The sequence below is a fragment of the Lissotriton helveticus genome, chromosome 5_1, assembly GCF_964261635.1.
Source record: "Lissotriton helveticus chromosome 5_1, aLisHel1.1, whole genome shotgun sequence".
Classification (NCBI taxonomy): Eukaryota; Metazoa; Chordata; class Amphibia; order Caudata; family Salamandridae; genus Lissotriton; species Lissotriton helveticus.
The window spans coordinates 1,212,592,142-1,212,608,520 of record NC_136065.1 but is presented as its reverse complement, the minus strand read 5'-3'; the positions used below and the strand labels follow the sequence as shown (position 1 = coordinate 1,212,608,520).

Below are 16,379 nucleotides of genomic sequence, written 5' to 3'. Positions count from 1 at the left end.
AACATAAAGGGAGAAGCAGCAAATGTGGCGATTCGCCAGAGGTTAAAAGAGACAAATATAGCAGACCAACCATCTGAAATTGCCAGAATCATAGAAAAATCCTATGAAGAACTAGGAAGAGATAGTTTGGGTGGAATACCAGTGAAACCCCAACTAGTTGAAAGTCCTGAAAAGGTATTTATAAAAAATAATAATTTAAACAATCAAAAAAAGAGCTGGGATGGAAATAAACAATCCAATCCTAAAGAAAAAAGATTCCAGTCCAGAGGAAGGTCTCCTTGGCAGAGAGAAAGATCTCCCGACCAAGGACGCAAGTCTCCCCAACGGGAGCCCTCTGTGAAAAAATACAACCTTAGAAATAGGGATAATATAAATAAACCTGATGGATATCAAGATATTGATACACGTCCCTCTAAATCTTTTCAGACTTCCTCGCAGAAATCGAAAAGAAGAGGACGATCAGAACAAAGGGAAGAGCACGTCAAGTCCAAAGACAAAGAACCTGCTCATCTGAATAAAAAATTACAATTTCCAAAAAAGAAGGTAGCCAGTATTAAAGTAATCAACAATGCCGAGAATACTGAGGACACAGCTGAAAAAGGGAGAATGGGCTCAGACAATGCTAGACAGCGCAGCAGAAGTGAGCATAGCTCGCAAAGTCCTTATGAATCATCTGGAGACAGTGGACACGAATGAATACATTCAGGTGGAAACTGCAGATACCAGAGTTAGCAAACCTCATAAAATATATGAAATAACATTGCGTATAGAGGGGGATAAGACTAGAAAAATAAGGGGACTATTTTGGGATAATTTGTCCAAGGGCTATGACATCCTTCTAGCTGAACAAGACTGGCCTCCAGAGTTTGTCAGGGAGTGCCCACATGGCGAAGAAATAATTATGCCTGCCTTCTCAAACCATATTCCAATTCATAAAAAATATAAACTTGCAAGAAAGTGGGCAGTAGCTCAAGCCCCTGCCTTATATAAAAATCATGTGGGATGGGATGAGGACTCTCCTCCTCACAAAATCCAGTTAAAATCACAACCTACTGCCCAGAGGCAGTACCCGATTAAGCAAGAAGCTAAAAAACAGGTAAAAGAGATCCTAGATCAACTTGAATACCAGGGGGTGATTGAAACTTGCACCTCACAAATGAACAACCCTTTGTTTCCTGTCTCCAAGCCAGACAATTCATATCGTCTTGTTTTGGACTACAGACACCTTAACTCATGTTGCAAAACATTTGCAGTACAAAACTCGCACAGTGCTGCACTAATGAATAACATAGTGCGCAAAATATACAAAACAACCTTAGACATTTCTAATGGATTCTTTTGTCAAAATATAGCACCAGAGAGCAGATATTTGACGGCGTTCTCAATAAATGGCACGCAAAAGAATTTCTGTCGTTTGCCCCAGGGGTTCAAGAACAGCCCAGGATTATTCTCAGCGAGAGTAACAGAATTACTACAAACATATGATGACGAGGCATTATCTTATGTCGACGACATCTATCTAACAGACGATGACTTGGATACTCACTTGAAGAGAGTGAACACCATAATACTTGGGTTCGCAGCAGAGGGTTACAAATTCAACTTTAAAAAGTCAAGAATTGCCCATCTAACAGTCCTGTTTTTAGGATATGAACTATCAAGTGAAGGCAAAAGCCTGGCTGACAATTTCCTAGAGAAATGTGCTGTAATCCAAGCACCCAGAACACTAAAAAACCTACAATCAATTCAAGGCTTCCTGAATTTCGGAAGAACTTACATTATAAATTATGCAGAGAGAATTAAACCTCTCTATGATCTAATAAAACCAGATTTTAAAAGAATCAATTGGACTCAAAAACACACAGAAATTTTGAGATCTTTACAAACAGATATGTTAGTTAAAACAAAATTACAAACACGTGACAACACACGCAACCTTGTGATTCGAGTCATCCCAGGAAGATGCGGATTCACATACCTGACCTCTAATGAGGGAGAGAAGGTACCAATAGCATACAAATCACACTTGTACACAGAAGCTGAAAAAAGGTTCAGCATTAATGAAAACATTGTTCAAGCTGTTCAAACAGCTGTAGCAAAAGAAAAATACCAAGCAGACGGTAGACAGGTTACAGTCAGAACAGCAGAATCAGCTTTTGAGGCATTAACAACACCATGTAACTTACCGACAACTGCACTAAATCCAAAATGGATACAATGGGTAAATTCTGTTGCTACAGACAAAGTAAAATACTATTTTGACCCAGAAATGAAAGAATTAAAATATCTAGAATATGAGAGAGAATACCCTCTGCCAATCGACATTCTGCCTTTACGACAGTACGCCTGTGTAATACATACAGATGGGCATGCTCAACCCTCAGTTTGGGGAGAGCTGGCTTACAAGGCCACATGCGAAATTGTAAAAGAAGTGTGGCGCGGAGGTAAATTAAGAGCTCTACTTACAAAAACACACTCAGTGGAAAATAATTCTGAACAACAAACGGAAATTATTTCATTAAAAATGGCGCTAGATAATGCCGATCGCGAATTCCCGACACTTATTGTGTGCGATTCGTATTACTGCGTCAAAACATACAATAACGATTTGAAGAAATGGATTCAAAACGATTACAAAGATGACACAGGTGCAACAATAAAGCAAAAAGTGCTTTGGGAACAAATAGTTCTTTTACAGAAAGAACTACCAAAAACTCACGTGATACATTCACTGAGTCATCAGCGTGATGGCGTTCACGTTGCAGGGAATTCATTGGCTGAGACAGCCACAGCGGTAGCAACTAAACCGGCTTCCGTAGCTACAAAAAAGCGTGCAGTAAAACACATTGACGGTGAAACTATGCTGGCGGTGAAAACGTCATCAAAAGGCGACGGTTCAGCACTACCTATCAATTATCCACTCAATTATACATACATAATCGATGCAAACTCCGTTCCTTTCGCTCGAATCCCTGGAGTGGGGGATAGAGTGATTCCAAACACGGACAGGAGAGGCTTGTTAATAGCAGACGCACATATGGGTGAGGGTCTCAGACCCCTTAAGCTAAAAGATTCTCTGGAGGAATTACAATCAGTGTACTGGTGGCCGTGCATGAGCCTGCATCATCACATTTTGTAAAAAACTGCCCAGACTGCAATAGAGATCGCAGTTGCGAGCGAGGAGGACTATTACCATGGCACTTCACTCCAGAAAAAGAACAACAATAAGAAAGTACTCATCACGAAAAAGCGTTATATTAACATAAAAAGACTGATTTCACTTATGATGTAGACCCCAGCGCTCGGCTGACGTCTGGACTGTTATAAAAAGATTTGCGAGTCTATAATGGCATATACGCTAGGAGCATGCTACGTTTTGACTAATGTATTCCCTTTAGCCCTCAAGCTTATGGGGAAGCATGGCCAAATCAGCATTGCATAGCGGGACTCTTCTCACTTCCTTCCTGAGGGATACGGGATGGTGTAAAGAAAAAACCAAGACATGAAGCAATCTATAACGGAAAAGGTATTAGGTTCGGGAGCTGGGTGGGTCAAACATCTAATAAGTGTCCAACGTAGTCTAAATAACCTGCCAAGGAATTCTCTGAAAGGGTTCAGTCCGTACGAACTATTGTTCGGGACTAGAATGATAATCCAAGATCTTGATAGTCAGACTTCAGTGGTTAAAGACAAAAGCTTTGATATCAAAGATCGTTTGGCTATTTTGCAGGACTTAAATGAAACAAGAAAAGACCTGAGCAACATAAAGTTGAAACAACAGCCAACAACCACTGAAGAGAAACCACCTGTCCCAGCAAGACCTGTCTGGATTCCAAAAGTCGGGGATCTAGTCAGAGAAAAGATCGCGGTAAAGAAGGAATTTGGGCCTTCTTACAGAAAAGCAGTTCCTGTCTTGTCTGTCAACGGGACAAGATCAGTAGTACTACCGCCCCTTGCTTGTAAAAAGGAGAACCGAGTTGTATCCATCGACCTGGTTAAACCACAATCATGTAGCCGATAACACACAGTAGGCCAAGTGGACTCCCAAGAAGTAGCAGAACACCAATGTTTGCTACGAATACAGAGGCTCAAACTGGAAGACTGATCACATTTGGGAAATCTACAGTGAATCAACAAGGACTATGCAACAAAGCAATGGAACTTGAACCTCTTAAAACCCAAATTAAAACTTTTCATCAAGAAACAACAACCTATGATGATGTAACTGCAGACTTTGCTAATGAAACAAAGCAAAATCCAAAAACAATTGGAACAATTGACAGAACAGCATCCGGCTACTTCATCAACTTCGATGATTCATCTGAAGACCTGAGTGAAGCAAAGAAACAGCCATCAACAAAAACTTTTAAAGACAAAGCTAAGGAACTTTTTCAACAGCTGAAAGAAACCTATCTGATCTCTCCATGGATTGAATTTTGGGTGGCCTTCGGTGCATTTATCCTCATTCTTTGGCTCATCCTAGTACTATGTTTGGGACATTTCATTGAGGGGAAATATGCTAAAATGGACACAGCAAGCCAGAAAATCAACTTGGTCCTTAAACCACACACATCTTCACACATCGAGAAAAGAGAACTTTCTTCAGTAAACTTCACAGCCAATCCTATACCAGGCGGTGTAGCATGGGACAAAACTGATTATGAAATCTATGGTCCGGTTGAAATCCTGAAGTATCCACACCAATTCAAGATCTCATTGAGTGACTTTGTAAAACCAAGCTCATTTGCGGATGATTGGGACTTTGAAAGTATCAATGATATGATGTCTGATCTTGTTATGTCTGCTAAATTCACAGAACATGATTATTTGCAGGGTTCGTCTAATTATGATCAGATGTTCTGCTACAACCATTATGGTAACCATTATCTACATAAATCTGCTCAACCTAGAAATGTTTTAAATTATAACCAATGGGAACATTGTGCTACTCCTCCAAAAGATAGCTCAAAAACATTTTATGATAAATATTCATACTTTTCAGGGTTTAACACAAGTAATGCAGAAACATTTTATTTCAAATTGTCAAATAAGACAGGTATGAAGACCATGCTTACAAACACAAAATTTATATATTCCGATTCATTCTTTGAACAAATGAATACATTTGGGTTTGATTTCTGGAACAATAATATTGAAGCAAAAACTGTTTGGGGTACAAGAGATTGGCAAGTACAAGGTATAGAATCATTGTTTAGAGCCTGCATGATCCCAGAACAAATTATATTTTTGAACGACACTATTCAACAAACTACCTGTCTTGGCTTAGCCAAAATCAAAGATTTGAACAAACCGTCTATTCCAAAGCCAACAGTGAACAGTAATAGCTCTATAGATGTTGAGATAGACGTAAACCATATATTAAACCAAAACAGAACAGATCCTGAATGGAAAAAATGGTTGATCTGGCCCACAGATACAAATAACTGTCAAGACAGATTCCTGAACAAAGAACAGGGGTTCACATTGACTAGGCCAGACCCTAGATATTCCCAAAGACAACATCCAGGGATAGTAACCACCTACAGCGTGGGCAAGCTCTGCCTTCAATGGCTACAAACGTCCACACTGGCTGAAATTAAGCAACACCTAACTTTACTTACAGAAGGTGCAGACTTGCGTGATTTCATATTGGGACCACGCAAACAGCGTCAAAAACGTTTCATAGCGGCCTCTATATATGCAGCTTATAACGAAGTTTGGAAAGTAACTCAAATTGAGACAGCAGAAAAAATACGGGAAATTGACCGTATTAATTTGGAAAAATCACTTTCTGTGGTGGACAATGGGTTAATGACTCTGTCCTCCAGAATATATTCTCTGGACAGCATTGTGTCTTCAGCAATCGATATAATATCGCAAGACTTACTGATGTTACAACACGGTCAGTCCCAATTGCGTTCTATTGTACAGCTTGGCTGGACGTTACAAAATTTGCGTTCTGGCTATGTGCCTTGGCGTTTAATCAACACAACGTCATTATTTAATATCTTTAATCTCACTGATAAACAAATCAGTTTGGCACAGAAGGGTGCTGACTATACAATTCTGAGCATTGAAAAACTTGAGAGATTACCATTGACAATGTCAGAACGACCTGTCATTGAATGGATAATTCATGGAATAATAAATATTCCGATAACTACTTTCCAGCTTCAATTCTGCCAAAAATATATACAGGCAGGCCAGTATGAAAGGTTGGGTAAAGGGTACATTAAGTCAATATGGAACTTGCCCTATACACACGAATGTGTCAGCAATAAAGGCCAGAAAGTGTTTCTCAGTGGCGATAATTGTGCAAGATCACTGAGCGGTACACTTCTGTGTCAGGGTATTAGTTTGCACGGAGCCTGTGAAGGGACTTCAAATAACCTTTCATGTTACCAGCTAGGCACACCTGCAACACGAATAGAACCATTCTTTAGGAGACTCTCGAACGGGAGTTACATTCTAATAGTAGATCGCAGATGTTGTAGTTTGCTGCCCGGAAAACCTTATCTCATAAGTGTGACTAGGAAGGTCATGTGCTGTGAACATGTATTGTTCCCCAGCGACTCTGCAGACAGGGAGGCAAGGTTATGGCCCGATTTGAAAATTGCTTCTATTCGAATAGATACTTTAAGCAGAATGAAGACTGTGCTCCTACAGACGCCGACGAGGCTCACGTCATCAAAAGAAACGTATGATCTCCAAGTTGCAAGGACAACAGAAGAGATTCATTCATTGTTATCAACTAATTCCCCCATACATTTCGCAGAAATACTGAACGAAATCTTAAATATTTCTGATACCACTGGTATCTCCAGTGTATTTAAAGCAGTGTTTTCGGGTGCTTTAACTCCATTCAAAGCCATCCTGGGTATTTTTCCAGACTTTGTCCATTCCATTTTTGGCGGACTTCCTCTCCTTTTAGGACTAGTAGCGGGTATTCTATTTTTGATCCTGTTATTTCGCTATGGCAAACCGTGTCACAGACAAAACACCTGCGACAAGGGAAGAAAGGATCCTAGCCATTGGCTACCGGTACCGGGTAACTAAAATCCTTGGACTATCCCGGCTTAGAGACCTGAACATGACTTGGTTTCTTTCATTTAGACCAATGTGGCAAAGTTGTGTTATGCCTGTATTAAGATGCTTGCTATGCGGCGAAGAATGCGTGTTGGACACCTGTCTGGCACTACAATCGGATGTGCCAATGGACGCAGATACCTTGTTGGGTCCGGTAACGGCTCATGCATTGTGCTGTCCCCAGCGGCTACCAATCCTGATGACGGCATTCGTGGAGTCTTCACCACTACGATTGAGGGGTAGTGAAGTACAAGATGAAAGCAGCATCGATCAGGTACGACCTTCAGTCAGCTATGCTGATCAAAACATCAATGGAGGCAATCATGCTCAAGCTCATGAATGCATGGTAACAACTTTTTCCGAATTAGTGGAACTTACGCAAGAAGCTGTTGACAGTTTTTTCAACAGTCTAAATGATATGATGTTTTCACCAGAACAGCAGGAATAACTTTGAGCAAATTGGCACTCGGAGTTCCCTACATGCTGAATTTGGCCTTCAACTTTTTAAAGAAAAGCGATATGAAAATTTTTTCTCAGAATTTTTTTCAGACTGCAAGAACTTTTCCCCAATTCCAAAATATTTACGATTTTTAGGACACTTATCTTCGGCTTAAAGTAGACATTATTCTTAGAGAACTAAATTTCTATTTTAGGTAGTCACAAGACATTCGCTATCCTCTAGCACTATTATACATAACTTTATGATTGTGATGAAATGGTCTCGCACTTTTTTTTCTGTATTTAGAGCCATTTCATGTGTAATTTTCGCATTTATTCATGCTGAATTTAGAAATATGCGTTATATGTTTAGCATTATTAGACTGCTTGTGCATATAGTATACGTGACAGTATATGTGATTGTGTTTCATATATTTTATAAAATCCAATTTCCGGAATGCATATAAATGTATTTTTCGGGTGGTACGGTATACACAAACGCTACTGATATTCACTATGCCTAGATTCGTAATTATGGACATAGTCTACGTGGAGTGGGTGTGATGTATTCCTATAGGTACTGTATCGATTCCCCTATTCCTGACCCTGGTTTGGTTAATAATTAACTAGCAGCCATCCAACGGTGCAAAAACCGTTATCTGATTAAGCCACACCACGGCACAGAAGCGCGTTATCTGATTAGGTCATAACGCATGCCATCTAATTAGACAAGCGATATTCCTCCAGCCCCTGATAAGGCATACGGAGTTCTCAAAACAAATCAAACCTACAGCGACCTGGGAAATTCCCATAACCATTGTTTTGATTTCACCGAGAACTTCAGCAAAAGAATGTGCGAACGAGCCCGTTCATATGACATCCTTATTGACGTATATATGTCCATCCTTACGTCAATCTCGGCACCTTTCAGGTATAAATATTACCGACATTGCCTTAAGCAAACACATGCGGTGGTGACGAGATCGGAGCAGCGAGACGTGCTGAGGAGCCCAGCAGAGAGCGAAGCCCACAGACGCTGCCCCGCCTTCCTGACGCGCTGAGAACGAGACGCTGCCTTTCTCCTGCCGAGAAATCCAGCTCCGGCGCTTCCAAGCAGCCCTCGCAGGCAGCTGGAATATCAAGACCTGGGATAAGAGATACCAGCCCTCCATCATTCTAGATCTCAGGTACAGAACTGAATAACCCCTTGCAGAGAATTCTCGAGTCAGTCCCTTGGCAAAACAAACGTAACTTAAACTGCTACTTATCTACTCCCGCCCACGTATTAGGCTTAGGTCAGGTACATTGGGGTAGGCGTGGTTAGAAGCACCAGTTGAGTACGATTAGTCAAATGTATATATGTATGTATCTATTTTATCCATTTTAAAGTATCATATGGCTCAGAAACCATATCAATGCTTTTACAGTATTATTTTATAATTCTGTCTCTACTGTATGCACTTTACTTAACTACAAGTATTGCAATAATAGTGATTCATTTCTCTTGTATGAGAAAAGAGACTGATCAATAAATAACATCTTTTATTGAACCACGCCCATCTCTTATTTCTCTACAAACTGGTGAAACTAAGAATGCACGTACTGACTGAGTAAAATAAGTTGTCTATTGTTTTCACACGACTCTAGAGATACACTCTTGATTAGGGGAGAGCAAAGTTGTCATGTTCTATGGTTGTCAGAAACTAAATCCCTTCTTGTCTATCCAGGGAGGTTAAAATCCTCCTTGCCTATTCGAGAAAGTTTCTAGTGAACTCTGAGCTAGCTGGCAAACACAAAACTTTAAGTCTAATATCGTCGGTAGAAGACCTAGTTAACCTCTGCCCTAGGTCTATACTATTGAAGATATTATTCCAATGCGCAGAGCCTATTGGGATAATAGGAACTACACTACAGGCCAAGGGAGGAAGAGCTAAAGGAAGGGTGACCACCCACCAGGTAAGAGATGTAAATATCTGGGGCAGTCCAGTAGTCAAAGAGCCCGTGTAAATATTCCTGCCACGGGTGCTCAACAACCCTGTGGCAGCAGGGGATGTAGTTGTCATGTAATCCTGTAATAGGAATAATAAAAGTCTCTCAGGTCAGTTAGATAACAAGAAGGATGGATGCTCTCAGGCCAGGCAGACTCCGCGCCCTCTAGATACTCAATATGGACGTTTCACACATCTTTCTAGCCAGCCTGGGCACGTCTTACCAATCACCAGGGTCGCTGACTCCAAACCTACCCCACAGGGTGTTCTGCCTCAGGCCGGCCGGGGGCTTAGCTCGCGGCACCATAATGCGTGGGTGGAGGCGCTCAGCACAGTTCTATACCTAACTTGTTCTCCATTCCACGTTCAGTGCACGCGTCTTTTGGTGACATGGAGGCGCGCTCTTTTGTTTTCGGCGAAATGCCGTGCACTCCGGCCCCCTACTGGTAGAGTGCGAGCACTTGCTAATGCGGCCGCGGAGGAGCAACAGGGCGTTCATGTGGCTGCCGCACATAGCTCAGGCAAACAGCTATACCCAGAAAAATACACCATATACAGCGATCTGTAATTGCGTGTCGAGGCAAACAATTCGTGAATAAACAAACACAAAAACGATTAATAGGGGAATCCAAGTCCCTACATTTATCTGTACAAGGCTGCAGCAGCGAAGAAAGAGGAAGGTCATTGAGGAGAAATTACGTTATGGCAGCAGAAGGTCCCTGATTGGATGGACTTGATGGTTCTAGACTAGAGTTTTCTTGTTGTCTGGACTCATGGGAGATGTAGTCCAGTGTTAAAGTTTTCTGTTTTGAACATGGCTGCTCTGAAAAATAAAGAAGAAAGGATAGCATAATCCTCGCCTCCGTGGCCTGACATAGATTGCCGAAATTATGAATGAAACTGTTTAAACTGTTGGGGTACTTGTGGAAACTAAAAAACTAAACTTGTGTCAGAACAAAAGAGAGGGCTACGTTTTCCTCGATTGGGACACTTGATGGCTGCCATTTTTGTGTGTGGCCTAATGTTTCAGGGGAGGAGAGTTCTTTTAAGGACGACTCGGTTGCGATAGTGCTGAAGGAGCGCCAAAGGCAAGCCGTTGGCGCTTGTCTGCACACACGCGGCTGGTTTAACCCCAGACTCAAAACGGCAAAAAGAGCAGATGCGAAAGGAGTGGAAAAGCTACACCAGTAAGCAACTAAAACAGTCAAGGAAGAACTGTATTCAAGAAAACTCAATTTGAGAAAACCTTGAGATAAACAAAGAGGCAGCGATTTCTCTAGTGAACCTTAAGAATAGGCTTGATAAGATTAAAGGTGGGCTTTTGAAGGCACAGTCAGCAGTGAAACATTCCTTAGAGATTAATATGCTCTTAGAGACCAACAAATTGAATATTATATTTAGCACAGAAACCTGGGCCTCAGTAGACTCTAATGCTGACTTTTTAATGGCTTGCCACCTCACCCTCCCCCTTCCTCAGGGTTTCATGCTATGCATCAACCAAGGCAGGGTCAAGTAGAGCTACTCGTCAAAGAAATATGGGAAAATTACTATCCTACACATAGACAAAACGAATGAGCTGGAGACTCTACGATTCATCTTAAAGGTGAAAGAGATTAATACATTCTTTGGAGTCCTACGCTATCAACCTCCGGGCACAGTAAACACCTCCATACAACCTTTCAAGGAAATAATCTCAAATTTGGCCCATGCACACACACTAACTTTTTATTTATGGGAGACGTTAATATCTGGGCTGAGGATGAGGCATTGGCACATATCAAAGACCTTCTTGACAATATTCCCTGACAAGTTGGTTAGGGCTTCTTTCCTCCTCCCGAATTTGGTTACACTTTTCCATGAGGGACAATCTGTCGCTTGGCCCACTTTCTATGCTCCTCCGCATTCCTCTAAAGAAGAGGAGTGACTTCAACATTTAGACCCAAAAAGAACAATGTCCTTTACCATGACTTTACAAAAGGGTTTTGAGTGGACAACCAACTCTTCATGGGGTACATAGAGGCAAAGAAGGGTCGGATCATCTTGCAATGGGTTGTCATCTGCATCAAGATTTGTTACGCTCTGGCAAAGAAGCACACTCCTGAAGGCTTAAGGGCTCATTCCACCAGAGCTAAGGCTGCTACCACTACCTTAGCATGTGAGGGTCACAGTCCTGGACATTTGTCAAGCAGCAGCGTGGGCATCCCTGCACGTGTTTACCAAACATTACTGCCTAGACAGTCAAGTCAGCAGGGACGGCCATTCAGTACTGCATGATTTTCTAGTCTGCACTTTTACGCAGTCCCTACTCCGAGTATGGTATTCAGGCCCGGACTGGCTGTTGCGGGCACCGGGCAATCCCCCGGTGCGCCGCAAGGGTGGGGGCCAGTTTTGGGCCCCTGGGGGCCGGTTTTGTTACAGGGCCGTTTATGCAGCATAGCTGCAAAATCGGCTGAAAACCGGCCCTGGCAAAGAGCTCAGACCTCCCCCCGGGGGCCGGCCGAGCACTTTGCCGGGCCGGTTTCGGTTCCGAATCCGGCCCTGATGGTATTGCTTGGGTATCTATTCAAAGGTGTAAAGAATCTGCAACTAGATGTCTCTATCAGATGAACACGTTACTTACCTTTGGTTATGCCTTATCTGGTAGAGACATGATCTAGCAACAGATTCCTTACCGACCCACCCATCTCCCTTGTACTGCGGACAGATTTCTAGGGTCAGCCCTTATCCCTTTCAGGGCCATAGTTTTCAAACACACCAATGTACGTACACTTCACGGCTCTGCACTTCTGGCGTGGAAAATCTTCCAAAATTATTTAACGTCAACGCTCTGAGGTGGCGCCTATCTAGGTGAAGCTGATATTCACTTCTGGCGTGGTTGACAATGCCACAGGGAGGCGGCCGTCAGCCCCTACTGGCAAGCATAGGTATTGCTCAAAGAAAAATCTTGCAGATCCAGTCTGATACCTGGGAAATTCAAAGGTAAGGGATCTGCGTCTAGATCATGTCTCTACCACATCAGGCATTACCAAAGGTAAGTAACTTGTTCACATCTTCTAGTAAATAAACTGTATTTGCCCCGAGATGCCATTTCCATACCATAACAATAATAATCAAATGCTTTTTGCTTTTTCCTTTCCTAGGGAGTAATTAATCATGCTACCTAGCGCACATTATTTAGCTAATAAACATATCAGAATCACATCACAGTTCGGGGTGGATTATAACTCATATCAAAAATGTTATGCATTAAAAAAAATATGCTTTTCACGATTAAAAAAGTAAACAACCTAATTCCCATTGATATTTGTGAATGGTTTGAAATTAAACTGCCACAAAATGTGGTTTTGCTGATATAAGTATTTTCACTTGTTCTTTCCTAGCAGACCGAAGCCAGGAGGGTTACACCTTCAGTTGGATTTTCTGTAGCACCACAAGCAAACAATGATCCTTACTGTTTTGTGGAGTTTTATGAACATCGAGATGCAGCAGCTGCTTTGGCTGCCATGAATGGGCGGAAAATTTTAGGAAAGGTAGGTTACAGTACTATTTGAAAATGTATCACTCGTTTGTGGTTGAGTAATAAAGTGAGTTGTCTTTGCGGAAGAATGCTTGCGCCTTCCAGCTGAGCCTTATAATTACTTGCCACAAATATTAATTAAAGCTTACTGTATTAATAACTTTTACTGTTCCTTAGACAGTTTTGAAGTTAGCCTTCTCTTTGCATTCCTTAAGACACACGAACATACCAAACTTTTCCTAAAACGGGATTTTAGAGTGAGGAATAACATGGTATAAATTGCTTAGATATGCTTTTATGTTACAAATGTTGCTATATTATGAAAAAAGAATGAGTTGGTGAATGTGGGCTTGCTGTTGAGGCTTATGAGCATTTTTTATTAGAAAGGCTCTTGAGTAGTCCGACGTTCTCACTCTCACCACACTCTTTATTCACAGGAGGTGAAAGTAAACTGGGCCACCACACCAAGCAGTCAGAAAAAAGACACATCCAGTAAGTAATAATGTGCTGTCTGACTAAACATTAGCTTGCTTGTTGTGAGTGTTCCCCCCGTGTCACAAGTCCCTATTCCCAAATATTGTTTATTTTTGGAAGTTGTATTTGATTATTTCTTTTCCATTCCTAGAAATGGCAATAAAGGTTATATTCGTTTGTTTAATATTTCATCACAAATCACTTGGTGGCTGGTTAAATGAAATCGCCCTGTTCTAAATATCTATCATAGCTGATGGAAAGGTTTACTCTTTGTGAAACGTGGAATAAAGTTTTCCTTGTTCAGGCTAGGGTATACTACTGCTGGATTTTGTACTGTCAGACACCTAATTAAGTATGCATAGTTTCTACATGTTTCTCACTTAACTAGGTAAGTATAGCATTAGTTTAGTTCTAAAGTCTGGAGCTAATCATTAAGGGAAATCATGTTTTTAGGTCTCGTGACCTTTAAATGCGCGCAAGCGCATTGAGGGAGCGAAAATTCAAGTGCTCAAAACCATCGTGAAACCAAGGGTTTCGTTTGTGCGGTTTTCTTGAAGTTCATGTGAGCAAACAAGCACGCGCATTCACGGCCGCACAGCACATCAAAGGGCTTCACCCAGCGTGCGCTCTGCGGCTTCTCCTCCCCTAACACGCTGGCATTCACTGCCGCACAGCACATCAAAGGGCTTCGCCCAGCGTGCGCTCTGCGGCTTCTCCTCCTCTAACACGCTATCTCAGCTCTCCTGCCCCCATCCGGCTTCCCTCCGGCCACTCTCTAATTACCAACAGCCACTTTTACCCAAGTATTTTCTTTATATCACAATACCGACAGCATTGTGCTTCTACTTTTTTCATGCTTTGTGAAACTTTATTTAAGTCACACCCGTAAAGACTGTTACATTTGCACATTTTTATCACATGTATTTGGCCATGTGTTTTTTTAAAATGTTTTCCTTTGGAAACTAACCATACAAAACGTCGCTGCACCACTATTCGTTTTATAAAGACAAAATGGTGTTTTCTCCTTCCTTCTCGAACGCCTGCATCCAGAGGCCGCGTGCCAGCTGTCCATAGGAGCTGAAGCGATAAGACAGCCAGAGAGGCGATGGCAGGGGCGAGGCTAATCGCCCTACTAGAGCAAGAAGGATGCACTGCATTCTACGAGACCTACTGGCAACGCCAGTGCTTGTTTCCCGTGCACCTTTGTCGTTTCCGACTTCCCCATCAACTCCTGTATGATGCGCCTCTGTTTCTATCCTGGGAGTTAGCATGAGAAACTTGCAGTAATGAATGAAATACTTCACCATCTTTGAAATCTTTACTGAAGTCCTAAACAGAGTGTCCATCACAAGCATGGTGTCCAGAAGCTAGTTTGCAAAGAGAAACACCCGTTCTACAAAATATGTTTGTCTTTCTGTAGGTAGCACTTGTTTTTCCTCTTTCCTCCAATTACGAAGTAAAGTCGTTGTAAAACCATGATCCATCTTACTTTTATAGGTATATAAGGAACGAAATGCACGAGAATGCAACGAAATAAATGAGCTGAAATATCATTCCTTTAAGAAACAATAGTCATTCATTTGCTAATTTAAGGAAAATCTCTGAGCAATCTGCCACTTCAAACTCCTCCTTGCCAGTATTTTCAATTATTTTTTTTACGCAGATTCAATCACCAGTTTGTTTTTATATCTTCAAACTCACAGCGCATGGACTGTATGCTTTCTTTTTCAAGTCTGGCCCCCAACAGCCTCACTTGAATGGACAACCTCATGTCCTCAATTCTTCACAAACATACGATATGGAGTACAGAGAGAGAGAGCGAGCGGGTGTGGGCTTTGGGTCGGCCCCATTCAGTCATTGTCTCCTAAATATTGTTCATGTGTTGCCATTACTTGCATGGGCTGTCTGTCAAGGCTATTGTATTTCAGGAATTTTTACATTATACTATATTTGTTCACAGGAGTTTTTGGTGACAGGTCATCTTGTAGTACCGTAGTTAGTTTGGCGATGCAACATGACATGCAGGCTGTAATTCCAAGTCAATTTGTGTTATTTGATGTGTTAATCTGCATTTTAATTGCTATTTTTTTTCTCTTTGCTTAGGAAGTCTGTGCTGTTTGGATGCTTTAGCCTGCCATAAAGAAACAGCTCTATTCACTAATAGCCCTTGCTTGATCTTTGTTTTGCTTTGTTGTCATAATATTGTTGGAGTAACCACGTTTTTTAAAGATTTGTTTAATAACATGCACAGACATTAGCTTTCTTAAAGACACAAGAAATATACTGGCCTTTTGTCTGAAGTTGCATGTTCTGCAGTTTTTATGTTTGCCACTTAAAATGCAGACTTCATCTTCTGACTCCTTTTTGTAACACACTTCTTTGACGGTCCAACTCAACTCTGCATATGCTCTCTGTTTAGCAAATGGGACCTGCTCCCCTTTTCCACATTGTTGTAGGCCAGTGTATTGCATTCTTATATCGCAAGCCGAGACACAAACTCACACCTGTCTATGAATAGTTGATGCTGCACAGCTTGTAAGACAAATACTAAGACTCTGTGTGCCCAAAATTGATGTTTGGGTGAGAAGGTTGGAGGGGGGAGAGGAGGGAGGTGGTAGAATTACTAAGGGGCATCTTGTTTCATTAAAAATTGTATTTAAATAAAACTTGCCTTCGACCACCATCCATACACTGATAACACCCGGCTCTTCCTGAGAGTAACTTCGAGTTGAGATGTAATTTCTTGACAAATGTGTTACACAAATCAAATCCTGGATGTCACAACATTAATTTCAGTCTGAACCCCTCCAAAGCAAAGTTTCTACCGATATCTCTGTTGTAGAAAAGCTGCAAGAGTGCAGTGGTTTACTGTTACC

At 41.6% G+C, this 16,379-nt stretch overlaps 1 protein-coding gene across 3 annotated transcripts in view; it reads left to right on the top strand.

The window, feature by feature from the left end:
- The window catches only part of TIAL1 (TIA1 cytotoxic granule associated RNA binding protein like 1), a 666,746-nt gene that overhangs the window by 213,255 nt on the left and 437,112 nt on the right, over positions 1-16,379 (top strand). For 2 of the 3 annotated variants that reach the window (XM_078643920.1, XM_078643922.1), the window contains 2 exons: positions 12,893-13,042; positions 13,467-13,521. In XM_078643920.1, coding sequence (XP_078500046.1) covers positions 12,893-13,042; positions 13,467-13,521 — 205 coding nt within the window. The remainder of the gene's footprint in view (positions 1-12,892; positions 13,043-13,466; positions 13,522-16,379) is intronic. The other variant, XM_078643921.1, reaches the window with a different exon arrangement.